The following is a 27,250-nucleotide window of genomic DNA, read 5'->3' as shown; positions in this document are numbered from 1 at the left end:
TTCAGTCCCATTAGCCTACCCAATACTATTTTCGCCTAATTAAATTTTCTTTCACTTCCTCTAACCCCTTAGATCCTCTACTCCAGTTCATCTGGAAGATTGTTTGTGTCTTCCTTAGTAAAGACAGATCCAAAGTACCTATTCAACTCTTCTGCCATTTCCTTGTTGCCCATAATAATTTCACCCGTGTCTGCCTTCAAGGGACCCACAATTGACATTGCTACTCTTTTTCACTTAACATATCTAAAGAAGCTTTTACTGTCCTTCTTTATATTCCTGGCCTGCTTCCCCTTGTACTTCATCTTTTCAGCCCATATTGCCCGTTTTGTTTTCTTCTGTTGTCTTATGAAAGTTTCCCAATCCTCTGGCTTGCCTTTACAATTCCTCAACTCAATCCACAGTGACTCTACCTCGTCAGTCCCTATGTCTTCCCTCGCAAGGGACTGAATTCCATCCCTCACCAGCAGAGCTAACCCCCTCCTCTGCCCACCTCCCTGTCCTTTCTATAGGATGTATAACCCTGAATATTAAGTTCCCAGGCCCGATCCTCCTGCAGCCACGTCTCAGTAATCCCCACAATGTCATATCTACCAACCTCTAACTGAGCCTCAAGCTCATCTACTTTACTTCTTATATTTCGTGCATTCATATACAATACATTTATTTCCTTACGCATCTCACCTTTAACATCGATCCCTATTACACTTGGCCATACTCTCCTATCCCTTTGTGAGCTTCCTTTCCCGTTAATTCTGGGGTCATTAACCATCCCTTTACTCTCTTTCCCTTAAACATCATCCTCGACTATCCTATTTGACACCCCACCCCCCTTATTCAGTTTAAAACCACCCGTGTAGCAGTGGCAAACCTGCCTGCCAGAATGCTGGTCCCCCACCTGTTAAGCTGGTCCCCCACCTGTCCCTTTTGTACAGTTCCCCCTTACTCCAAAACAGATCCCAGTGATGTAAGAATCTAAATCCCTGCCCCCTGCACCAGTTCCTCAGCCACACATTCAGGTCCCGTATCTCCCTGTTCCTGCTCTCGCCAGCACGAGGAACTGGAAGCAAACCGGAGATAACAACCCTGGAGGTCCTGCTTTTCAGCATTTTTCCGAGCTCTAAAGTCACGCGGCAGAATATTCATCCCCTTCTTTCCGACATTGTTTGTGCCGACATGCACTACCACTTCCGACTGTTCACCTTTGCCCTTGAGGATTTTCTGCACTCTGTCCGTGACATCCTGGATCCTGGAACCAGGAAGGCAGCACACCATCCTCGAATCCCGTCTGTTGCCGCAGAAACCCCTGTCCATACCTCTCACAATGGAGTCTCCAACTACAATGGCGTTGCCTGACGTTGGCCTATTTGGTTTTGGCTCAACAGCCCTTTTTGCTTCGCAAGCCAGTCCGCCGCTCAGTGTGATAACGTCTTCTGTCCCGACAGCTTCTAAGTGGGTGAACCTGTTCACAAGAGGTACAACACCCGAGGACCTTTGCATTCCAAGTTACCCACCCTTTCTCACCGTCACCCACTTTCTCTCTTCCAGTACCTTAGGTGTAACAATCTTACTTGTCAAGGAACGACTCAGTTTCTCGGACGAACCTGAGGTCATCCACTTGCTTCTCCAGCTCCCCAACACGTTCCTTCAGGAGCTGTACCTGGATGCACTTCTCGCATTTGTAGCAGCCAGAGGCACCAGCAGTGTCCTTGACCTCCCACATACTGCAAGCATCACACTGAATCAGCTTGCCTGACATCTCCTTCTTTCGTCTCTACCTCTCAAGCGTATTGCGTGGTCTCCTCTCCTCAGCCTCCTCGCCGAAGAGTCCAAAGAGGAAGAAAGATTCTAGGGAGAGAAGGAGGCGACCGTGGCTGACAAGAAAAGTCCAGGACAGTATAAAACTAAAAATGAAGACACAAAGCATAGCAAAGATTAGTGGAAAGCCAGAGGATTGGGAAGGAGTCAATCATGGTTGATCTATCTCTCCCTCCTAACCCCAAACTCCTGCCTTCTCCCCTTAACCTCTGTACTAATCAAGAAGTCTTCATAGTGGAAGACACCAGCAACGTGCATTAAATTCAAGAGTGTCAGGAGCTGGAAGTTAGTGGAGTGGCTGTAACTAGGGAGAAGGTGTTTGGGAAGCTGAAAGGGCTGAAGATGGAGAAGTCACCTGGACCAGATGGACTGCACCCTACGGTTCTGAAAGAGGTGGCGTTAGAGGTTGTGGAGGCATTGATAGTGATATTTCAAGAATCACTAGAATCAGGAGTGGTTCCAAATGAGAGGTTTTCAAGAGAGTTAGATTCAGTTCTTAGGGCTAAGGGAATCAAGGCATATGGGGAAAAGCTGGAATGGGGTACTGATTTTGGATGATCAGCCATGGTCATATTGAATTGTTTAAGAAGGAACTGCAGATGCTGGAAAATCGAAGGTACACAAAAATGCTGGAGAAATTCAGCGGGTGCAACAGCATCTCTGGAGCAAAGGAAATACTGTAGGCAACGTTTCGGGCCGAAATGTTGCCTATTTCCGGGTTTTGGGTCTGAAGAAGGGCCAATGTTTCGGGTCTGAAGAGGGGTTTTGGCCCGAAACGTTGCCTATTTCCTTCGCTCCATAGATGCTGCTGCACCCGCTGAGTTTCTCCAGCATTATTGTGTACCATGGTCATATTGAATGGCAGTGCTGGCTCGAAGGGCCGCATGGCCTACTCCTGCAACTTGGAAAATTGCCAATCTTACCCTGCTGCACAAGAAAGGAACAAGGCAGAATAGTGGGAACTATAAGCCGACTGTTAATCTGACCGGTGGTTGGCAAGATTTTAGAGTCCATTATAAAGGATGAGGTTAAAGAGTACTTAGAAGTTCAAGGTAAAATAGGCCGAAGTTAGCATGGCTTTGTGAAGGGGAGGTCTTGTTTGACAAATTTGCTGGAATTCGTTGAAGACGTAAATAGCAGGACAGGTATAGGAGACTCAGTAGATGTTGTATACCTAGATTTTCAGAAAGCCTTTGATAAGGTACCACATGGGAGGCTGCTAAGGAAGATGAGAGCCGATGGTATCAAAGGGCCAATACTAGCGTGGATAGCAGGTTGGCTGGATGGCAGACAAAGAGTGGCAATAAAGGGGGCTTTTTCTGGCTGGCTGCCTTGCGGAGTTCCGCAGGGCTTGGTGCTGGGACTGCTGCTTTTCACATTGTATTTTAATAATTTTGACGAGGGGATTGAAGGCTTTGTGGCCAACTTTGCGGATGATAGGAAAATAGGTGGAGGGGCATGTAACGTACAGAAAGCAGGGACTCTGCAGAAGGACTTGGACAGGTTGGGAGAGTGGGCAGAGAAGTGGCAGATGGAATATGGTGTAGCAAAGTGTGGAGACATGCATTTTGGTAATAGGAAAAAAGGCGTAGATTATTTTCTAAATGGAGAGAGAATCCAGAAATCGGAGGTGCAAAGAGACTCGGGAGTGTTGGTGCAGGTTTCCCAAAAGGTTAATCTGCAAGTCAAATCAGTAATATAGAAAGCAAACGCAATGCTAGCATTTATTTCGAGAGGGCCTATATACAAAAACAGGGATGTAATGTTGAGGCTCTATCTGAGATGGTGAATCTGTGGAATTCTTTGCCACAGAAGGCTGTGGAGGCCAAGTCAGTGGATATTTTTAAGGCAGAGATAGATAGATTCTTGATTAGTACGGGTGCCAGGGGTTGTGGGGAGAAGTCGGGAGATTGGGGTTAGGAGAGAGATTGAATGGCAGAGTAAACGATGGGCCAAATGGCCTAATTCTGCTCCTATCACTTACGACCTTATGAACATAATGACAAGACCATCAATAATCTACCTCCACAACCCGTAATACTCCATTCAGTGCGTACCCATAAGCCCATCCAAATGTCTTTTAAATGCAACTAATGTATATGTCTCAACCAGCACATTTCATACATTTATCACCCTCTGTGTAAAAAATGTTGAAAAGATCATAAGATATCCTATCCACATCCACTCTATCCAAGCCTTTCTCTATTCTATACGATTCAATGAGATCCCCCCCTCATTCTTCTAAACTCCAGCGAATATAGGCCCAGTGCCGTCAAATGTTCATCATATGTTAACCCACTCATTCCCGGGATCATTCTTGTAAACATCCTTTTGACCCTCTCCAGAGCCAGCACATCCTTCCTCAGATATGGTGCTCAAAATTCCTCACAATATTCCAAATGGCCTGGCCAGCACCAGTACGTCAGTCACAGGCCTCCAGTCTGAGAAACATGCAGGTTGAGCAGGCAGTGAAGAAAGCAAATGGCATGTTGGCCTTCATAGCGAGATAGTTTGAGTTTAGGATCAAGGAGGTCCTACTGCAGTTGTACAGGTCCCTGGTGAGACCGCACCTGAAGTATTGCATGCAGATTTGATCTCCTAATTTGAGGAAGGACATTCTTGCTATTGAGGGAGTGCAACGTAGGTTCACCAGATTAATTCCCGGGATTGCGGGACTGTATTAATCGAGGAGAAAGACAGTAGGGCGGAGGAACTTGGGGCAGTCAATGGAAGTGTCTTGAGAGCAGTCAGTGTTACCGTCGAAGAAGTACTGAAGGCGCTGTCGTGTATGAAGGTTGACAAAGCTCCAGTGTGTGTTCAGATATATCTGAGGACATTGCGGGAAACTAGAGAGGAAATTGCGGGAGACCTGGGTGATTTATGAGTCGTCCATAAATACTGGAGAGGTGCCGGAAGACTGGAGGGTGGCAAATGTTGTGCCTCTTTTCAAGAAGGGCTGTAGGGAAAATGCGGGGGACTATAGGCCAGTGAGATTAACATCTGTAGTTGGTAAGTTACTGGAGAACATTCTGAGGAATAAGTTATCCAGGCATTTGGATGGGCAAGGGCTGATTAGGGATAGTCAGCATGGTTTTGTACATGGGAGGTCATGTCTCACAAATCCGATTGATGTTTTTGAAGACGTGACCAAAAAGGTCGATGAGGGCAGAGCTGTAGATGTTGTGTACATGGATTTCAGGAAGACATTCGACAAGGTTCCGCATGGTAGGCTGCTCTGGAAGGTTAGACCGCATGGGATCCAAGGAGAGCTGAATGGATAGCAAATTGGCTCCATAGACGGAAGCAGAGGCTGATGGTGGAAGGTTGCTTCTCGGACTGAGGGCCTGTGACTAGTGGTGTGCCTCAGGGTTTGGTGATAGACCTGTTACTGTTTGTCATCTACATCATGATTTGGATGAGAGCATACAGGGCAAGATTAGCAAGTTTGCCGATGAAACAAAAGTGAGTGGTTTTGCAGATAGTGAAGATTGCAGCAGGATCTGGATTGATTGGCCATGTGGGTGGAGGAATGGTTGATGGAATATAATACAGAGAAGTGTGAGGTGATGCATTTTGGGACGTCGAACTAGGGCAGGACCTACACAGTAAATTGTACACCTCTGGGTAGTGTTGTAAAGCAGAGGGATCTAGGAGTACAGGTGCATGGTTCCTTGAAGGTGGAGTCGCAGGTGGATAAGGTGATCAAAAAGGCTTTTTGTACTTTGGCCTTCATCAGTCAGAGTATTGAGTTTGGAAGTTGGGAGGTCATGTTGCAGTTGTATAAGATGTTGGTGAGACCGCTTTTAGAATATTGTGCTCAGTTCTGGGCACCATGTTGAAGGAAAGATATTGTCAAGCTTGAAAGGGTTCAGAAAAGATTTACGAGGATGTTGCCTTGACTAGAGGGCGTGATCTATAGGGAGAGGTTTAGTTGGCTGGGACTCTATTCCATGGAGTTCAGGAGGATGAGGGGATCTTATAGAGGTGTATAAAATCATGAGAGGAATAGATTGTGTAGATGCACAGAGTCTCTTGCTCAGAGTAGGGGAATCGAGGACCAGAGGACATAGGTTCAAGGTGAAGGGGAAAAGATTTAATAGGAATCTGTGGGGTAACTTTTTAATACAAAGAGTGGTGAATGTATGGACAAGCTGCCAGAAGAGCTGGTTGAGGCTGGAATGATCCCATCCTTTAAGAAACAGTTAGATAGGTACATGGTTTGGACAGGTTTGGAGGGATATGGACCAAGCACAGGCATGTGGGACTAGTGTAGCTGGGACATTGTTGGCAGGTGTGGGCAGGTTGGGCTGAAGGGCCTGTTTCCACTCTGTAGCACTCTATTACTGACATTTGATGAAAGGATATATCGACTTGGCTTGTATTCACTGGAATTTAGAAGGATGAGAGAAGATCTTTTAGAAACATATAAAATTCAAGGGATTGGACAGGCTAGATGCAGGAAAAATGGTCCCGATGTTGGGGGAGTCCAGAACCAGGGGTCACAGTTTAAGAATAAGGGGTAGGCCATTTAGGACTGAGATGAGGAAAATCCTTTTCACCCAGAGAATTGTGAATCTGTGGAATTCACCGCCAAGAAGGCAGTGGAGGCCATTTCACAAGATGTTTTCAAGAGAGAGTTAGATATAGATCTTGGGACTAATGGAATCAAGGGATATGGGGAAAAAGCAGGAACGGGGTACTGATTTTAGATGATCAGCCATGATCATTTTGAATGGCGGTGCTGACTCGAAGGGCCGAATGGCCTACTCCTGCACCTAGTTTCTATGTTTCAGTGACATAAAGCATGCAGGTGATTTGAAAACAATGAAAAAACGTCTTTAGAAATCAATTGACTTTTGCATCTAGGTTACACCTGGGAGATGGTAAAGGAGATGGAGCACATTTGCCAGACGCTATGCCAGCCAGTAACGTTCCCTGTCAGAGCAGCACTGCTTCGATCGTCCTGGCCACAGTTTCGCTGGTTACTGCAGCAGTCAGAAAGGTAAATGGAACCTTCTCCCAGCAGGTGGCTCACTTTAAACTTGCCTTTCCCTGAAGCCGACTGTTCTGATCAAAGATACTATTTTTGGTTCTGATTTTGCAGCTTACACTTATTGGTAACTTTGATGCATTTGATGCATTCTCTTTTTCAAATCCTCATCTTTTCAGTTGTGTTTCATTTTATTTGTGCTTTTGTCAGAGGGCGGTGAATCTGTGGAGGCCAAGTCGGTGGATACCGATTTTAGGGCAGAGATAGATAGATTCTTGATTAGTTCGGGTGTCAGGGATTATGATGGCGAAGGCAGAAGAGTGGGGTTAGGCGGGAGATTTAGATCAGCCATGGAGACGACTTGATGGACCGAATGGCGTAATTCTGCTCCTATCACATGAGTTTACACTCTCTGCGTTATCTGAAAGCGCGATGAGAGAAAGGGAATAGAGATTAGAAACAGTGCTTTTAGCCTATAGAGGGTGTTAGAGACAGAAACATTTCCCAGCAGTGGTGATAAAGAGGATTGTATCTGCACCATGAACCCAGGCCAATAAATTCTGACAGGAGCCATTTATTTTTTTTAAAAGAGACAGCAGGAAACACAACACTTAGCCACATCAGTGGTGGGGAAATGCTAGACTCTGTTATAAAGGATGAGTAGTAAAACACCAGGAAAATATGAAAGAGATTAAATAAAACCAACATGATTACCAGAAGGATCTAATGGATAATTTTGAGGATGTAATTTGTAGAATTGATAGGGGAAAATCAGTGAATATCTTGGATGTTCAGAAAGCCTTTAATAATGTTTTGGGTCAGGACCTTTCTTGGAGTGTACACATCTACACTCTACGAAGAGTCCTGACCCCAATGTCACCTATCCATGTCCTCCAGAGAGGCTGCCTGACCCAATCAGCTAGTTTAGTTTAGAGAAAAAGGCCCTTCGGCCCACCAAATCTGTGCCGACCTCCGATCCCCGCACATGAACACTATCTTACACATACTGGGGACAATTTACCATTTTACCAAGCCAATTAACCTACAAACCTGTACGTCTTGGAGTGTGGGAGGAAACCGGAGGTTCCTGGAGAAAACCCACGCAGGTCATGGGTGCACTAAGAAAGCAACACTACCGCTGCGCCACCGTGCCGCCCAAGTTACTCCAGCCCTTTGAGTTTTACAAGCACACGGTTAGTGTGTAAATTTAAAACACTTTGTGTTGAGGCTAATAGATTGGCATAGATTGAAATAAAGGGGCTGCAATGAAGGTTCAACAAATTGGCGGCCTGGATGGTGGGACTGCAATAAAAGATCAGGTTGATTAGATTTGTTCTGTTAGGGTTTTAGAAAAAATGAGAGGAAATCTAATTGAAATGTACAAAATTCTGTCAGGATTAGACAAATTGGATTGGGGGAGAATGACTCCCTTGGCTGGCGAGTCATGAGGTCATAAGTAATAGGAGCAGAATAAGGCCATTCGGCCCATCACGTCTACTCCGCCATTCAATCATGACTGATCTATCTATCCCTCCTAACCCCATTCTCCTGCCTTCTCCCCATAACCTCTGACACCCGTACTAATCAAGAATCTTTCTATCTCTGCCTTAAAAATATCGAGGAGGTTAGGATTGAGATGAAGAGAAATGTCTTCATTCATTGGGTGCTCCAACCCATGGAGTTGGCTCTCATGGAGCACTATTGGGGCAAAGTCATTAGTTTAGTTCAGGTTATTGTCACGTGTCCCAATATACTTAATGAGATGGAAACTTCAAGAAACAAAAGGCATTAATGGGTGCACGGGCGTATGGATATAGTCATAGCGTGATACAGTGTGGGAACAGGCCCTTTGGCCCACCCACACCAGCCAACATGTCCCAGCTACATGAGTCCCACCTGCCTGCGCGTATCCCTCCAAACCTGTCCTATCCATGAACCTGTCCGTTTCTTAAACATTGGGATGGTCCCTGCCTCAACTACCTGCCTCTGGCAGCTTGTTCCATACACCCACCACCCTTTGTGTGAAAAAGTTGCCCCTCAGATTCCTATTACTGCTGTTGAGTGAGATGAACAGCCATGGTTGTTTTATATGGTAGATGAGTTTCAAGGTTCAATGCTCCAATTTCTCTGTTTCCATGTCTTATTATTGAGTGTTCCAATGTGTTTTGTATTTCACTGTGTTTTGTTACCTGTTTGACCCCGTCTGTGATGAAAGTTTAGCCTGAGCAATTTTCCTTTCATGCAGATACAGTCTGACTGTGTGGACGGGAAGAGACGATTCATACACTCTTGAAGACATGTTATACATCCGAGAGGACTTCGACAAATCAAAGATCTATTATGATCTTTTTGAACCTCAAATCAGTGCCTTAAGGCAGGCAGCAAACTAGAAAACTGCAGACCTCAAATACCAGCAAGTTAATCACAAAGACAGAACTTGCATTTATTCAGCGTTTTGAACATAGTAAACCATCCCAAGATAATTATCAAATGCAATTTAAGACGCGTTGGGCGGCACGGTGGCGCAGCAGTAGGGTTGCTGCCATACAGCGCCGGAGACCCAGGTTCGATCCCGACTACGGGTGCTGTCTGTACGGAGTTTGTACGTTCTCCCCGTGACCTGCGTGGGGTTTCTCCGAGATATTCGGTTTCCTCCCACACTCCAAAGACGTGCCGGTTTGTAGGTTAATTGGCTCTATATGAGTGTAAAAATGGTCCCAATGTAGACTAGTGTTAAAGTGCGGGGACCGTTAGTCGGTGTGGGCTCTTCCCATGTTGTATCTCTAAACTAAACTAAACTAAAGCATAGGTGAACCTGGTACTGGGATTAGCATGCCACACTTTAATTTTTGTTATTCATTCAACGGACGTGGGCTTTGTAGGCCGAGCATTTAATTACCCATTCTAGATTGCCTTTGAGGGAGTGGTGGTGAAATACCTCCTCGACTGTTGCAACTCATGAGGTGTGGACAAATCCAACAGGGCTGCCAGGAAGGGAGTTCCATGATTTTGACACAATGCTGGTATGAAATATTGTAATCGTACATTATCTCTTCATAATTCAAATAGTTGGCCTGGATTGGAGCATCATAGTTACAAGGATAGGCTCGTTTTTTTTCCCCTGGAATAGAGGAGCCTGAGGGGTGCCTGTTCCGTAGAGGAGGCTGAGGGGTGCCTGTTCTGTAGAGGAGGCTGAGGGATGCCTGTTTTTTTATAACTGCAGGTCAAGGGATCATGTCTCCTGTGTATTTGCTCCAATATCATGGCAGTATTTCAAACTTGCCCTACCCATTCTTTGAACATTTGGAACTTACGGGCAGAAGTAGTAAAACATTGTTAACTCGGGTTTCCATCTGTTGTCTTGGACAAAGGTGGCTTAACAGGACCTTTGACCTATTTAACAAGAAGAGCGTGTTTCTGGAAATACAGATAATATTCACCACCTTCAACGTGAAACTAATTCTGTAAAGACTCATATCCAAAAATCCTTTATCCTTTCCCGGGGGGCACAATGGCGTGGCGGTAGAGCTACTGCTTTACAGCGCCAGAGAGCCAGGTTCGATCCTGGCTGCAGGTGCTGTCTGTATGGAGTTTATACCTTCTCCCCGTGACCTGTGCGGGTTTTCTCCAAGATATTTGGCTTCCTCCCACACTCCAGAGACATACAGGTTTGCAGGTTAATTGGCTTGGTATAATTGTAAAATTGTCCCTAGTGTGTGTTGGAGTAGTGTTAGTTTGTGGGGATCACTGGTCAGTGCGGACCTGCAAACGCGGGCCTTTCTCCCTGCTGTATCTCTAAACTAAACTAATCTAAACAGCTGTGCAAAGTTTTATTCAACCGTTATCTAGTCCAGGAAACCGCACCCTGCACGTGAAAAGGGTTCATTGAACTTTAAAACTATTTCCCAGCATTTGTTGTGGCAACCTCTCACGTAAGTTCAGAATGTAGATATCAAATGTGATGGAGAACCATACATAGATTAGATGAACGTACTGTATATTTGGATGTAAGCCTTGAAACTGGATTGTATACCTCTGTTTTGTTGTCAGCATAATGCTTTTTAAAACCCATTTAACCTGAAGTAAACCATATTTGTAACATTCCTAGTTCAAACTAGACCAACTGTGTAATGCAACTGAAGTGAAATTCACCTTTGTGATTCCAATGCCGTTGATATGCCAGGGATACACGCAATGATGTTTTTGGGTGACATCATCTTAGCGTAGTTCAATTCTTTCGAAGCATTTGAGTGTTTCATACGAAACACCCAAGTGAACATGGTCTTAATCGCACATCGCCAATATAGGATACGCACAGATGAGCAAAATACTTAGCTAACTTCTCAGGCCACCATTCTCTGCATTAAAACAACCCACTAGAGCAAGAATACATAACTTGCGATAATCTAAAAATTGAGTGCAATTCATAACCCATGATATTATCATTAATTTAATTTAAAATTTAAACGATTGTGGTGCATAGGTCTCGAAACGAAAGAGAGGAGTCAGGTACCTCTCTTGGACCCACAATACCTCTACTCTGATCAAGAAGGGTCATCAGCGTCTCTTCTTCCTGAGGAGACTGAAGAAGGTCCATCTGTCTCCTCAGATCCTGGTGAACTTCTACCGCTGCACCATCGATAGCATCCTTACCAACTGCATCACAGTATGGTATGGCATCTGCTCTGTCTCCGACCGGAACGCATTGCAGACAGTGGTGAAAATTGCCCAACGCATCACCGGTTCCTCGCTCCCCTCCATTGAGTCTGTCCAAAGCAAGAGCTGTCTGCGGAGGGCGCTCAGCATCGCCAAGGACTGCTCTAACCCCAACCATGGACTGTTTACCCTCCTACCATCCGGGAGGCGCTACAGGTCTCTCCGTTGCATTTCGTGGTCTCTGTACTGTACACTGACAATGACAATTAAAATTGAATCTGAATCTGAATCTGATTTCGAGAGGCACCTTTATTTGTGTTCCTCCCGGTTGTAGGGAAGCCCACGAGAGAAAGATGGCACCCAAACCCCTTGCCTTTAAACCCTCTGGTTAAGGGCCGCTTCCGGACTGAACCATTCCCGTGCCGAGGGGTTTGACAGTTAGGATGGCCCGACCCTTGGGAGCCGCCACAGGACCCCCCCCCCCCCCCCCAGAACCCGAGGCACGAAACGCACCGGCGGGCACACGACCCGGCCGGACCGCGTGCGGAAGTCAGCCGATCGTGGGGCTGGCAGAGGCACAGGTGGAGGGATTGGCGGGAGGACAGGTGGAGTGACAGGCGGAGGGAGCCGTGAAGGGGGGCGCATTCGAGGCCGAGGTTGGACAACCAGCACCGGCTGGTCAATGTCCAGGTGTGCCGGCTTCAACCAGTCAATCGACACGGCCTCCGGCCGGCCCCCCATGTCAAGCACATAGGTCATCCACCCGTGTTCCAGCACCCGGAACGGGCCCTCGTACGACCTCTGGAGTGGCGTCCGGTGGGCATCATGGCGCAGGAAAACGTAGGGGCAGTCCCGGATGGCTGATGGCACATGCAGGCGAAATGTCCTATTGGCAGCCGGCCCAGGCGTTTCCCGGGAACATGCACGACTGGCGGCATTGCCGTGCTGCAGCACCCCAGCGCTGATGGTAGTAGCACCAGCGCCTCCTGTTGGTGGCACTTGAAGCTTGCTGGCTCCTGGTGGTGGCACTTGGAGCTCGCTGCCGCTGGACTGCAGGTGCAGTATATGACACGGCCGCAGGGGGCGATCATACGGGCCGTCGGGCTGGAGCTGTCACTCCTTCCACAGCTCCCCCGGCCCACCGGTGGAAATCGGGAGCTGCCGGGGTGAGGTCATCGGTGTGCCTGCCGACGGCCAGCCCATTGACGTTATCAGGACGCGCCATCCACAGCGCGTCAGTGCGCCTACCGAGGGCCCTGATGTCGGCGAAGGAGGCATCCGTGAGCTGAAGACGGATGTAGGCTGGCAGCAGATGGAGGTATATATATTCAAACAATAGGCACGGTGTGTGCCCATGTAGGAGAGCAACCATCTCTTTTAGGAGGCTTGATGGCCGTCTCTCGCCTAGGCCCTCCATATGAAGGAGCCTGGCAGCACGCTTCTCGGTGGCCGGGGGGGGCTGCTAGGAAGTCCGTGACCTCTTCAACCGTGTCCTGGTCGAGGGCCCCCACCAGGTAATAGAAGCGGGTGGCATCGACTGTGATGCCCCGCAGGATGAATTGGGCCTCCGCCTGCGTGCGGCCCACCAGATGTGCGGCCGGGTGGTCGAAAAGGTGGGCAATCTAACAGAGACCGTGTCCAGAGACAGGGCCGGCCCGGCCTGTGAGGTGGTAGGGCTTTCGGCTTTCTCCAGCATGACGACAATGGAGTGTCGGGGTCACCAATGTGGTGCGTACGTCTCGAAACGAAAGAGAGGAGTCAGGTATTTCGAGAGGCACCTTTTTTTGTGTTCCTCCCGGTTGTAGGGAAGCCCACGAGAGAAAGATGGCACCCAAACCCCTGCCTTTAAACCCTCTGGTTAAGGGCCGCCTCCGGACTGAACCATTCCCGTGCCGAGGGGTTTGACAGTTAGGATGGCCCGACCCTTGGGAGCCGCCACACGATGAACGTTTCAAATAGGCTGTAAACTGCAAAGGAAATCCTGAACTTTTTTACTAATGAAGGACATTTTTTAAATTCTGGATTCTTGCGACATCACTGAGATCACAAGTCAATGCCTAAGTAACAAGATTATGCCGTGCCTCTTCTCAGCAGGTGAACGCAAATATGAATAAAGAAATATACGGCAACAGGTTTGGGCTACTGATAAACTTTTCTCCACCAAGCATCTGGGTTGTGCTAATGGTAACAATAGACAAATAGGAAGGAGAATGGCATAAACAAAGGAATGTTTAGTATAGTTTAGATATACAGCACAGAAACAGGCTCTTCTGCCCACCGAGTCCACACCGACTAGCGATCTCCGCACATTAAAACTATCCTACACAGTAGGGACAATTTACAATTTTTACAGAAGCCAATTAACCTAGAATTGACCTGCAGTCAGGATCGAACTCTGGTCTCTGGCGCTGTAAGGCAGCAACTCTACCGCTGTGCCGCCCCTATGTTTGGTCAATCTAGTGGCTGTGATTTTTGGATTATGAGCAGCTCGGGTGGATGGGGTCAACTTGCAAGGTGTTGTGGCAGAACATTCCAAGTAGTCATCATGGTGAAATGTATCTGAAATCATTTAGGACTAAAGAATAAATAATATTTTGATTAAAGGGAACTGCAGCTTGAGTGACTAGTTACAGTTAAGGGTAAAAGTAGTATAAGGCATAGAATTCAGCAGTCGTATTGGAGTATAAGATGTGTGATATTTTATATCATAACTTCAGGCAGCATTGCATGTCATGTGTTTTGTAGTGTTTATTTGTGGGGGTTGGTTATATGTTAATAAATGTTTTAAAAGAGTTGTGTTGTGTTGGTCTATGAGCCGTAACAAATATTCCTCACTTGGACATTTTAAGACCAAACTCAGTCATAGAGTGATACAGCATGGAAATAAGCCCATCGCCCCACATGCCCACACCGGCCAACATGTCCTAGCTACACTAGTCCCACCTGCCTGCATCTGACCCATATCCCTCCAACCCTGTCCTGTCCATGTACCTTTCTAACTGTTTCTTAAATGTTGGGATAGTTCCTGCCTCAACTACCTCCTCAGGCAGCTTGATCCATACACCCACCTCCCTTTGTGTGAAAAAGTTACCCCTCAGATTTCTATAAAATCTTTGCATCTTCTCCTCTGGTCCTCGATTCACCTACTCTGGGCATGAGACTCTGTGCATCTACCCGATCTATTCCTCTCATCATTTTATACACCTCTATAAGATAGAGTCCCAGCCTACTCAACCTCTGCCTATAGCTCAGACGCTCTAGTCCTGGCAAGATTTTCGTAAATCTTCTCTGTACCCTTTCCAGCTTGACAACATCTTTCCATGATGCCCAGAACAGAGCATAATACTCTAAATGCTGCCTCACCAACGTCTTATACAACTGTGACATGACCTCCCAACTTCTGTACTCAATATTCTGACTGATGCAGGCCAATGTGCCAATGTTTCCTTATCACGTATCTGTACACTGTGAATGGCTCGATTGTAATCATGTATTGTCTTTCCGCTGACTGATTAGCATGCAACAAAAGATTTTTACTGTACTTTGGTACACATGACAATAAAACTAATCTCAACTTAAATGTGCAGTGGTGAAGGGTCACTGTTGTCTACCTGGCCTTTCCACGCGATTCTTATAATCATTCAGAATACTTTAATTCATGCAAAATACAATGGATTGGCTAATTTTATGATTTATTGACAGGCTAAATAATACGACACTTAAAAAAACCAAAACAGAATCAGTCCAGCATGGTTAAAGCGCTCTTTATAAAGGACCCCTGTCCTTATATTTAACGTTAAGCAGTTGCAGGTTTCTCTCTCGATAGAACTTTATGGAGAGATGTTGCACATGAATTAAATACATTTTGGGTTTCCCATGAAATTTACATCTCTCACAAGATAACCAGAGGAGAATCCTTCAAATCTGACTGAGATTAAAGGCATCTGGGGATAGGAGTTATGGTTATGAATGGTCGGATCAACGGTCGGTCCAGTGAGTACTATGTTTACATTTCTGTGTGGTGTTGCAAATTTCATTGTTCCATTTCAGGACATATGATAATAAAACACTCTTGACAGTGTGAACTGCGAGGAGGATGCTAGGAGGTTGCAGGGTGACCTGGACAGGTTGAGTGGGTGGGCAGATGCAGTATAATGTAGATAAACGTGAGATTATCCTCTTTGGTGGCAGAGAAGAGGGAGGCAGATTATTATCTCAATGGTGTCAGATTAGGAAAAAGGGAAGTGCAACGGGACCTGGGTGTCCTTGTACACCAGCCACTGAAAGTAAACATGCAGGTACAGCAGGCAGTGAAGAAAGCTAATGGTATGTTGGCCTTCATAAAGAGAGGATTTGAGTACAGGAGTAAAGAGGTCCATCTGCAGTTGTACAGGGCCCTGGTGAGACCACACCTGGAGTATTGTGTGCAGTTTTGGTCTCCTAATTTGAGGAAGGACATCCTTGCTATTGAGGCAGTGCAGCGTAGGATCACGAGGTTAACTCCCGGGATGGCGGGACTGTCATATGAGGAAAGATTGGAAAGACGGCTTGTAATCACTGGAATTTAGGATGAGAGGGGATCTTATAGAAATGTATAAAATTATAAAAGGACTGGACAAGCTAGATGCAGGAAAAATGTTCCCAATGTTGGGGGAGTTCAGAACCAGGGGCCACAGTCCAAGAATAAAGGGGAGGCCATGTAAAACTGAGATGAGAAAAACATCTCAAGAGAATTGTGAATTTGTGGAGTTCTCTGCAGTGGAAGGCAGTGGAGGCCAATTCACTGGATGAATTTAAATGAGTTAGATAGAGCTCTAGGGGCTAGTGGAATCAAGGGATATGGAGAGAAGGCAGGCACGGGTTACTGATTGTGGATGATCAGCCATGATCACAATGAATTGTGGTGCAGGCTCGAAGGGCCAAATGGCCTCCTCCTGCACCAATTTTCTATGTTTCCTATGGCATAAAGAAGCGATGATTTGCATGGAATAACATTTAACAATTCAAAATAAAGACTCTTATGTTAGTGCAAGGCCTTTAACTGCAGAATTCAACAAGCATCTTGAATTATTATACTTTGAGTATTTAAAAATCTGAGGGGTAACGTTTCCACACAAAGAGTGGCGGGTGTGTGGAACGAGCTGTTGGAGAAGGTAGGAATCATTTGGGAAGAATGAAATGCCATGATTTTTTTTGTTCCTACTTCCAAGCAGATTAGTCAAGTTCATTTTCTGGATCTTCCAGAATATTGTGTATTTTTCCTAGCAACCATTGAAATGTTTTATCTGCAACACGTTCGAAAAGGTTGACATCGGCGTGGTAATAGTGATACAGGCACTTCTGGTTACAGCAGTCATTTAAAACATCCAAAAAGTTGCAAAATGACTTTGACAAAGTGTGCCACTGATGAGGTTCTGGGTACTTTTCTCTTGTATGTAAATAGAGAATCTACAAAAGGAAGGAACAGTGAGACATTTGAACAGGTTTGTAAAGTTAAGATAGTAAGAATATAACTGAACGAAAACCTACCTTCATAAAAAAGGAGTTGAGAAAAGGTTTTCGCTTTCCTCGGTAGTCACTGCACAGCTGATCCACGGTCCAATAATAACTATTGAGAGATTTAAATATTTTGAAGGCTTTTTTATGGTAGCCTCCTTTACCATCTATCTCCCCAAATACAAAAGCATCGATTCTTGAGAAGGAAGGTCTAGAGAAACAAGAATGATTGTTGTCATTGTACCTTTGTTAGATTTGGTTATCAATTACACTAACTCATATTTCTGCCCAGGAGTTTGCAATCCACACTGGGAGTTCACAAAGTAATGTAAATATATTTTATATTTATATTGTAAAGCATGGTGGCAGAGTAGTAGAGTAGCTGCCTTACAGCGCCAGAGACCTGGGTTTGATCCTGACTACGGGTGCTGTCTGCACGGAATTTGTACCTTCTCCCCGTGACCTGCGTGGGTTTCGTCTGGGATCTTCAGTTTCATCCTGAAACAGTTAGTTATTAATCGATTGTTGTCATATTTAAACTTTCCTGTTGTAAAAAGCCAATTGTTGTTGCATGATGGATACTTGGCCAAAATCATCATGGCAAGGGTTTTTTATGTAAGAAGAATAGTTCACAGCTCTCCTACAAGTTTTTTAATGTAAGTTGAACAGTTTAATCAGATATGAAGGGGCCAGAGGATGCCAATGGGATGACTGGCTTTTGGCAAAGAGTGAAAAACAACTCCATATTTGGTGGTGGCTGATGGTTCCTGGTACATTACCACATGCAATTGATATTGAGTCTGAAGGTATATTAACTCCAGTTTTCTGGTAATTCTGTGTGTGTTGCTGGAGTACTCAGACGTAAAACTGTTGTCTCTGAGTCTCTAGGTCCACACCAATCAGACGTTAAATTAAAGCTTTATATAGTCTTAAGAATTTGTACTTTGTTTATTTTTAAAGTGAACTTTTTCAATCCCACACTCCAAAGATGTACAGGTTTGTAGGTTAATTGGCTTGGTATAATTGTAAATTGTCTCCAGTGTGTAGGATGGCATTAGTGTGTGGGGATCACTGGTGCAGGAGTAGGCCATTCGGCCATTCGAGCCAGCACCCTCATTCAATATGATCATGGCTTCTTCTTGTGTATGGCGTGCACAGCCTAAAGTTGTAGGACAACTTGTTCTATTTGATCGTATTTGATTGTGCACGCCAGGCTGATTCAATATGATCATGGCTTCTTCTTGTGTATGGCGTGCACAGCCTAAAGTTGTAGGACAACTTGTTCTATTTGATCGTATTTGATTGTGCACGCCAGGCTGATTGCATTCGTCGAAACAGGGCGGACCATGTGAAGGTTGCAATCTCCCACCCCATAATCATGGCTGATCATCCAAAATCAGGACCCATTCCTGCTCTCTCCCTATATCCCTAACCTTAAGACCAAAATCTAACTCTCTTGAAAACATCCAGTGAATTGTCCTCCACTGCCTTTTGTGGCAGAGAATTCCACAGATTCACAATGAGTGAAAAAGGTTTTCTGATCTCAGTCCTAAATGGTCTACCCCTTATTCTTAAACTGTGACCCCTGGTTCTGAAATCCCCCAACTTCGGGAACATTTTTTCCTGCATCTAGCCTGTCCAATCCCTTAAGAATTTTATGTTTCTATAAGATACCCTCTCATCCTTCTAAATTCCAGTGAATACAAGCCCAGTCGATCTATTCTTTCATCATATGTCAGTCAGTTATTTCTCATTTTAATTGTTTTGTCAGTTTAGCTTGAGCAATTTTTGCATTTCCACTGCTAAAATTCCCTCTTTGGATTGATATTTATGTATGCCTGATTATACATTTGTGAAGTATCTTGCAATAATTTTAGTTTAGTGTAATAGTTCAGAGATACAGCATGGAAACAGGCCCTTCAGCCCACCGAGTCCAAGCCAAGTCACTGGTACACCAAGTTCTATGTTATCCCATTTTCACATCCTACACACTTGGGGCAATTTACGGGGGGCAATTTACGGAGGCCAATTAACCTACAAACCTGCACGTCTTTGGATTGTGGGAGGAAACCAGTGCACTTGGTGGAAACACGCAGTCAAAGTCTATGTTTCTAAGTTACTTCAGCTTTTTGTATCTATCTTTGCAGATACACTGTTGTTTTATCCAGGGTCTTACGAGATTAATTATTTGTTCAATTAAATAACTATTTAATGGCACGAAGACGCAACAATATTTTCTACCTCCAGTATAATCCCTGGCAGGTCATATCTATCCCAATGCTTTTGATTTGCTCTTGTTGTTCACAGCTCAGCCACTTGGACTTGCCACACAGCCAGCTTGGGAAAGGCCACTTCACATCGGAGAAAGATAGGGCATTTTCAATGCAAAGTACCATGTCAATACTTATCCAGTTGATTATTTCATCATATGGCAGTCAGTTATTTCTCATTTTGATTGTTTTGGCAGTTCAGCTTGAGCAATTTTTGCATTTCCCCTGCTAAAATTCCCTTCTAGGAATGATATTTATGTATGTTTGATTATATTTCTGTGAAGCATCTTGCAATAATTTTAGTTTAGTATTATAGTTCAGAGAAACAGCATGGAAACAGGCCTTCGGCCCACCAAGTCCAAGCCAACCATCGGTCACTGGTACACTAAGTTCGATGTTATCCCATTTTCACATTCTACACATTAAAGGCAATTTTCAGAGGCCAATTAACCTACAAACATGAACGACTTTGGAATGTGGAGGAAACCTCAGGATTGGATAGGGGGACTCGGCGTAAAGGAGCCATTAGGACGTAGTGACCATAATATGATAAGTTTTAATCTAAGATTTTAGAGGGAGAAGAGTAAATCTGAGGTGTCAGTATTACAATTGAACAAAGGGGACTACGGAGCCATGAGGGAGGAGCTGGCCAAAGTTGGCTGGAAAGATACCCTAGCAGGGATGACAGTGGAACAACAATGGCAGGTATTTCTGGGAATAATACAGAAGGTGCAGGATCAGTTCATTCCAAAGAGGAAGAAAGATTCCAAGGGGAGTCAGGGGAGACCGTGGCTGACAAGGGAAGTCAGGGACAGTATAAAATAAAAAAGAAGTACAACGTAGCAAAGATGAGCGGGAAGCCAGAGGATTGGGTAATTTTTAAAGAGCAAGAGAAGATAAATAAAAAGGCAATACGGGGCGAAGAGATGAGTTACGAAGGTAAGCTAGCCAAGAATATAAAGCAGGATAGTAAAAGCTTCTTTAGGTATGTGAAGAGGAAGAAAATAGTTAAGACCAAAATTGGACCCTTGAAGGCCGAAAAGGGCAAATTTATTATGGAGAACAAGGAAATGGCAGACGAGTTGAACAGGTACTTTGGATCCGTCTTCACTAAGGAGGACACAAACAATCTCCCTGATGTACCAGTGGCCAGATGATCTAGGGTGACGGAGGAACTGAAGGAAATCCACATTAGGCAGAAAATGGTGTTGGGTAGACTGATGGGACTGAAGGCTAATAAATCCCCAGGGCCTGATGGTCTGTATCCCAGGGTACTTAAGGAAGTGGCTCTAGAAATCATGGATGCATTGGTGATCATTTTCCAGTGTTCTGTAGATCCAGGATCAGGTCCTGTGGATTGGAGGATAGCTAATGTTATCCCACTTTTTAAGAAAGGCGGGAGAGAGAAAACAGGGAATTATAGACCAGTTAGCCTGACATAGGTGGTGGGGAAGATGCTGGAGTCAATTATAAAAGATGAAATAGCGGCACATTTGGATAGCGGTAACAGGATCGGTCCAAGTCAGCATGGATTTACGAAGGGGAAATCGTGCTTAACTAATCTTCTGGAATTTTTTGAGGATGTAACTGGGAAAATGGACAAGGGAGAACCAGTGGATGTAGTATACCTGGACTTTCAGAAAGCATTTGATAAGGTCCCACATAGGAGAATAGTGGGCAAAATTAGAGCACATGGTATTGGGGGTAGAGTGCTGACATGGATAAAACATTTGTTGGCAGTCAGGAAACAAAGAGTAGGGATTAACGGGTCCCTTTCAGAATGGCAGGCAGTGACTAGTGGGGTACAACGAGGCCTGATGCTGGGACCGCAGCTATTTACAATATATATTGATGATTTAGATGAAGGGATTAAAAGTAACATTAGCAAATTTGCAGATGACACAAAGCTGGGTGGCAGTATAGAAACATAGAAACATAGAAATTAGGTGCAGGAGTAGGCCATTTGGCCCTTCGAGCCTGCACCGCCATTCAATATGATCATGGCTGATCATCCAACTCAGTATCCCGTACCTGCCTTCTCTCCATACCCTCTGATCCCCTTGGCCACATCTAACTCCCTCTTAAATATAGCCAATGAACTGGCCTCAACTACCCTCTGTGGCAGTGAGTTCCAGAGATTCACCACTCTCTGTGTGAAAAAAGTTCTCCTCATCTCGGTTTTAAAGGATTTCCCCCTTATCCTTAAGCTGTGACCCCTTGTCCTGGACTTCCCCAACGTCGGGAACAATCTTCCTGCATCTAGCCTGTCCAACCCCTTAACTGTATGAACTGTGAGGAGGATGCTATGAGGATGCAGGGTGCGTTGGGCTGGTTGGGTGAGTGTGCCAGGCCAGGAAAAGTCCAGAAGAAGTGCCTTTCACTGAGATTTCACTCAGATATTTTTTTTAACGAGCCCCTTCAGCCCATCAGGCCTGTACTATGCCAGGAGGAGTCCCTTTGGCCCATCAGTAAGTATTCCCCCTGCAATAATTAAACCTCACCCCAGTATTGTTCTCCCTCCCTTCATTTGCTCCCTGTGAGATCCAGGCCAGGGTAGACTTTCCTCTATCATTGCTGCGATTTGCAGAAAAAGATGAAAAATGTCTAAAATTGATTCTCCACCCTTTCCCCCTTCTCTCTCACAGAGCGGTGAGCGGTGTCTCGGGGGGGGGGGGGGGGGGGGGGGGGGGGACAGTGCTGGGACCACCGCCGTGTCTCACCTACCACACCATCTGCACGGGAATGTGAATGCGGGAGAGGCAGCATCTATAGAGTGGTAGACAAAAATGCTGCAGAAATGTTATGAGCGTGTGAACTTCTGTCATCAGCATGAAAGCGGAGAATTTTGTCAAATGCGCGAGTCTCACGCTCAATGCGTAAGAGTTGGCAGCCCTGTATCTGTCTTTACAGATACACTGTTGTTTTATCCAGGATCTTACGAGATTAATTATTTGTTCAATTAAATAACTATTTAATGGCACGAAGACCCGACAATATTTTTTACCTCCAGTATACTCCATTACAGGTCATATCTATCCCAATGCTTTTGATTTGCTCTTGTTGTTCACAGCTCAGCCACTTTGACTTGCCGCACAGCCAGCTTGGGAAAGGCCACTTCACATCGGAGAAAGATACGGCATTTTCAACGCAAATTACCATGTCAATATCTATCCAGTCGATCATCAGAGGCAAAGCTGCAGCTGACATCTTCTTTTTTTTAACTGCAAACACAAGTTGATCATCAGTTAAATGCTTTGGATAGCAAGTAAGTGAAATAGCAAGCCAAACATTAATTTCATTTAAATTGAACAAACACATGTGATGTAGTAGATGATAATGGTAACTTTTAAAACATCTGCTACGAAAGATGAAAATAAATGTTTGCAATACAGCAGCAATGATCATCTAGGACCAATGTTATCTGGGAAATTGTCAGAATTGCAGACGTGATGGGCGTCCAATAATCACTCTTTATTTTTACTTTCAAATGAAATTGTAGCATTAAGGAAAGGATGTTTATCGCATGACTTGGCACATTACAGTTCTCAAACCTTTAATTAAAATTGCCACGTTCCAAATCATCATCCACTCATACACGAAGGCCTACCAGAGAATGGCCTTTATTTGCTACCTTATTACACAGACACTCTACCAACCTGCGTCCACTCTAGATCAATATCCCGGTGAGCCACTGCGGCAGACGCCACGCGGCGAGCAGTGGAGTCGTCGAGGCCGGAGCCCATTGGCGGCGGAGACTGCAGCAGAGCCGCGAGTCGATGGAGCCCGCGGCTGGGGTCTGGGTCGACGCCACAGAGTTATCCGGATAGGACCCGGCGGTGCCAGTGGAGAGGTCGCTGTGGCGGTCGATGATGGCGATGATGTCCGACGGACGAGGACGGACACGTGGAGTGAGGACGCCGCTGCCAGGGGAAGGAACAAAGGAGGACCCGGCGTGGGGGGACCACCGTGAGGGAGAGGATGGAAAATGGACAATGGGGACCCGGTAAACCTATGCTACACTCCCTCAGTAGCAATAATGTCCTTCCTCAAATTACGAGAACAAAATTACACACAACACTCCAGGTGTGGTCTCACCAGGGCCCTGTACAACTGCAGTAGGACCTCCTTGCTCCTAAACTCAAATTCTCTAGCAATCAAACCAACATTAGCTTTCTTCACTGCCTGATGTACCTGCATGCTTACTTTCAGTGACTGATGTACAAGCACACCCAGGTCTCATTGCACCCCCTCCCATTTCCTAATCTGAAACCATTCAGATAATAATCTGCCTTCCTGGTCTTGCCACCAAAGTGGATAATCTCACATATATCCACAATATACTGCATCTGTTATGCATCTGCTTACTCACACAACCTATCCAAGTCATCCTGCAGCATCATAGCATCCTCATCGCAGCTCACACTGCCGCCCAGCTTTGTGTCAGCCGCAAATTTAGAGATGTCATATTTAATTCCCTAGTCTAAATCGTTAATATATATTGTAAATAACTGGGGTCCCAGCACAGAGCATTGCGGCACCCCACTAGTCACTGCCTGCCATTCTGAACAGGACCCATTATTCATACTCTTTGCTTTCTGTCTGCCAACCAGTTCTCTACCCATGTCAATATCATGTGCTCTAATATTGCACACTAATCTCTTGTGTGGGACCTTGCCAAAGGCTTTTTGAAAGTCCAGATACACTACTTCCACTGTAGTGTGGATGTAGCTCTCCCTTATCCATTCTACTTGTTAGATCCTTAAAAAATTCCAGAAGATTAGCCAACCATGATTTCCCCTTCATAAATCCATACTGACTTTGATCGATCCTGTTACTGCTTTCCAAATGAGCTGCTATAACATATTTAATAATCGACTCAAGCATCTTCCCCACTACCGATGAAAGGCTAACTGGTCTATAATTCCCTGTTTTCTCTCTCTCCCCCTTTCTTAAAAAGTGGCTTCCCTCCAGTCCACAGGAACTGATCCAGTGTCGAGAGAAATTGGAAAATGATCACCAATGCATTCACAATTTCTAGGGCCACCTCCTTGAGTACTCTGGGATGCCGACCATCAGGCCCTGGGGATTTATCTGCCTTCAGTCCCAACAGTTTACCTAACACCATTTCCTGACAAATGTGGATTCTCTTCATTTCCTCCACCCCACTAGATCCTCGGTCCCCCAGTAGTATTTCTGGGAGATTGTGTCTTCCTCAGTGAAGTACTTGACTCGTTTAACACGCATTTGTTTAAGTTCTGCCATTTCCTTGTTCCCCATTATACATTCACCTGTCTCTGATTATTAGGGACCTAAATTTGTCCTCACTAATCTTTTCCTTTTTAGATATCTAAAGAAACCTTGGAGTCTGGTTTCATGCTCTTTTTTCCCCCTCAATTAACTTCTTTGTCCTCCTCTGATGAGTTCTAAATTTCTCCCAGTCCTCCGGTTTGCTGCTTCCTCTGACCAATTTATATGCCTTTTCCTTGGATTTAACCCCATAATGGAATTGTCCTGTATTTTGACTTTTTGTCCCTTATTTGGGAGTGAGAAAGTTGGCAACCCTACTTTCCATCCTAATGCAGAATTCCACCATATTATGGTCACTGTTGCCCAAGGGGCTTTGCACAACAAGATCGCTAACTAATCCTTCCTCATTACACAATACCCAAGTCTCGGGCAGCTTGGGTAGCTTACAATCCAGTGGTATGAACGTTGATTTCTCTAACTTCAAGTAACCCTTGCTTTCCCTCTCTCTCCGTCCCTCCCCCAACCTAGTTCCCCCTCCATAAGATTTAATCTACAATTTGAGAGGGAGAAGAGAAAATCTGAGGTGTCAGTATTACAGTTGACCAAAGGGAACTATGGAGCCATGAGGGAGAAGCTGGCCAAAGTTGACAGGAATGACAGGGATGACAGTGCAACAGCAATGGCAGGTATTTCTGGGAATAATACAGAAGGTGCAGGATCAGTTCATTCCAAAGAGGAAGAAAGATTCCAAAGGGAGTAAGGGGCGACCGTGCCTGACAGGGGAAGTCGGGGACAGTATAAAAATAAAAGAGAAGAAGTATATCATAGCAAAGATGAGCAGGTAGCCAGGATTGAGAAACTTTTAAAGATCAACAGAAGATAACTAAAAAGGCAATACGGGGAGAAAAGATGAAGTACGAAGGTAAGCTAGCCAAGAATATAAAGGATAGTAAAAGCTTCTTTAGATATGTGAAGAGGAAAAAATTAGTTAAGACCAAAGTTGGACCCTTGAAGACTGAAACAGTTGAAGACACAAACAATCTCCCTGATGTACTAGTGGCCAGAGGATCTAGGGTGACGGAGGAACTGAGGAAAATTCACATTAGGCAGGATCGCCAAAGTTCCAGAGAAGGAGTCTGGGGGAAGCCTCTGATTGCTTTACATTTTTACATTTCTGCCTTTAGGTTAAGGATTCTGGGAGTTAAGGATTCTGGGAGTTAAGGATTCTGGGAGTAAGGGTACAGTATTTATTAGTAAAGTTTAACGGATAAAGTTTTGTGTTTTTAAAAAAATATTTAATATAGTTAAATTGGGAGTAGGATATGTCGGTGGAGATTGGCCCCGTGGTTTGCTCAGCCTGCAACATGTGGGAGATCAGGGATATGGTCGGTGTCCCTGGTGACTATGTTTGCAGGAAGTATGTACAGCTGCAGCTCCTGGCAGACCGCATTGAACGATTGGAGCTGCGGTTGGATTCATACTGGAGCATCCACGATGCTGAGAAAGTCGTGGACAGCACGTACAGCGAGTTGGTCACACCGCAGGTAAAAGGTAAGAGGACAGAAAGGGAACGGGTGGCCAATAGTCAGCAAAGCAGTAGGCAGGTAGTGCAGGAGTCCCTTGCGGTCATCTCCCTCCTAAACAGGTATACCATTTTGGATACTGTTGAGGGAGATGGCTCATCAGGGGAAGGCAGCAGCAGCCAAGTTCATGGCACCATGGGTGGCTCTGCGGCACATGAGGGGGGGAAAAAGAGTGGAAGGGCAATAGTAATAGGGGATTCAATTGTCAGGGGAATAGATAGGCGTTTCTGCGGCCGCAAACGAGACTCCAGGATGGTATGTTGCCTCCCTGGTGCAAGGGTCAGGGATTTCACTGAACGGCTGCAGAACATTCTGGAGGGGGAGGGTGAACAGCCAGTTGTCGTGGTGCATATTGGCACCAACGATATAGGTAAAAAAAGGGATGAGGTCCTACAGGATGAATTTAGGGAGCTAGGAGATAAGCTTAAAAGTAGGACCTCAAAGGTAATAATCTCTGGATTACTACCAGTACCACGGGCCAGTCAGAGCAGAAATAGGAGGATATTGCAGATGAATACGTGGCTTGAAAAATGGTGCAAGGGGGAGGGATTCAAATTTTTAGGGCATTGGAACCAGTTCTGGGGCAGGTGGGACCAGTACAAACAGGACGGTCTGCACCTGGGCTGGAATGGAACCAATGTCCTTGGGGGAGTGTTTGCTAGTGCTGTCGGGGAGGATTTAAACTAATGTGGCAGGGGGATGGGTACAAGAGCATAGAGGCAGGGGGGTGTAAAATGAAGGTAGAAGCAATAGGTAGCAAGGTGAAAAGCAAAAGTGGCAGGCAGACAAAACCAGGGCAAAAATCAAAAAGGGCCACTTTTCAACATAATTGTATAAGGGGTAAGAGTGTTGTAAAAACAAGCCTGAAGGCTTTGTGTCTCAATGCAAGGAGTATTCGTAATAAGGTGGATGACTTGAACATGCAGATAGCCATTAATGATTATGATATAGTTGGGATCACGGAGACATGGCTCCAGGGTGACCAAGGCTGGGAGCTGAACATCCAGGGATATTCAATATTCAGGAGGGATAGAGAGAAAGGAAAAGGAGGTGGGGTAGTGTTGCTGGTTAGAGAGGAGATTAACGCAATGGAAAGGAAGGACATTAGTTTGGAGGATGTGGAATCGGTATGGGTAGAACTGCGAAACACTAAGGGGCAGAAAACGCTTGTGGGTGTTGTGTACAGAGTTGGG

General features: G+C 45.4%; 1 protein-coding gene across 2 annotated transcripts in view; it reads left to right on the top strand.

Annotated features, from left to right (window-relative positions):
• The window catches only part of fam151b (family with sequence similarity 151 member B), a 37,205-nt gene extending 13,726 nt beyond the window's left edge, over positions 1-23,479 (top strand). The window contains exons 5-6 of one of the 2 annotated variants that reach the window (XM_055631164.1): positions 6,682-6,817; positions 22,298-23,479. In XM_055631164.1, coding sequence (XP_055487139.1) covers positions 6,682-6,817; positions 22,298-22,448 — 287 coding nt within the window. In that variant the 3' untranslated portion in view covers positions 22,449-23,479. Of the gene's footprint in view, positions 1-6,681; positions 6,818-9,050; positions 14,254-22,297 lie in introns of those variants that run through there. The other variant, XM_055631170.1, reaches the window with a different exon arrangement.
• Positions 23,480-27,250: the final 3,771 nt, after the last annotated feature.

The sequence above is a fragment of the Leucoraja erinacea genome, chromosome 3, assembly GCF_028641065.1.
Source record: "Leucoraja erinacea ecotype New England chromosome 3, Leri_hhj_1, whole genome shotgun sequence".
NCBI lineage: Eukaryota > Metazoa > Chordata > Chondrichthyes > Rajiformes > Rajidae > Leucoraja > Leucoraja erinaceus.
The sequence above is the reverse complement of the archived record's forward strand: the minus strand, read 5'-3'. Positions and strand labels throughout refer to the sequence as shown.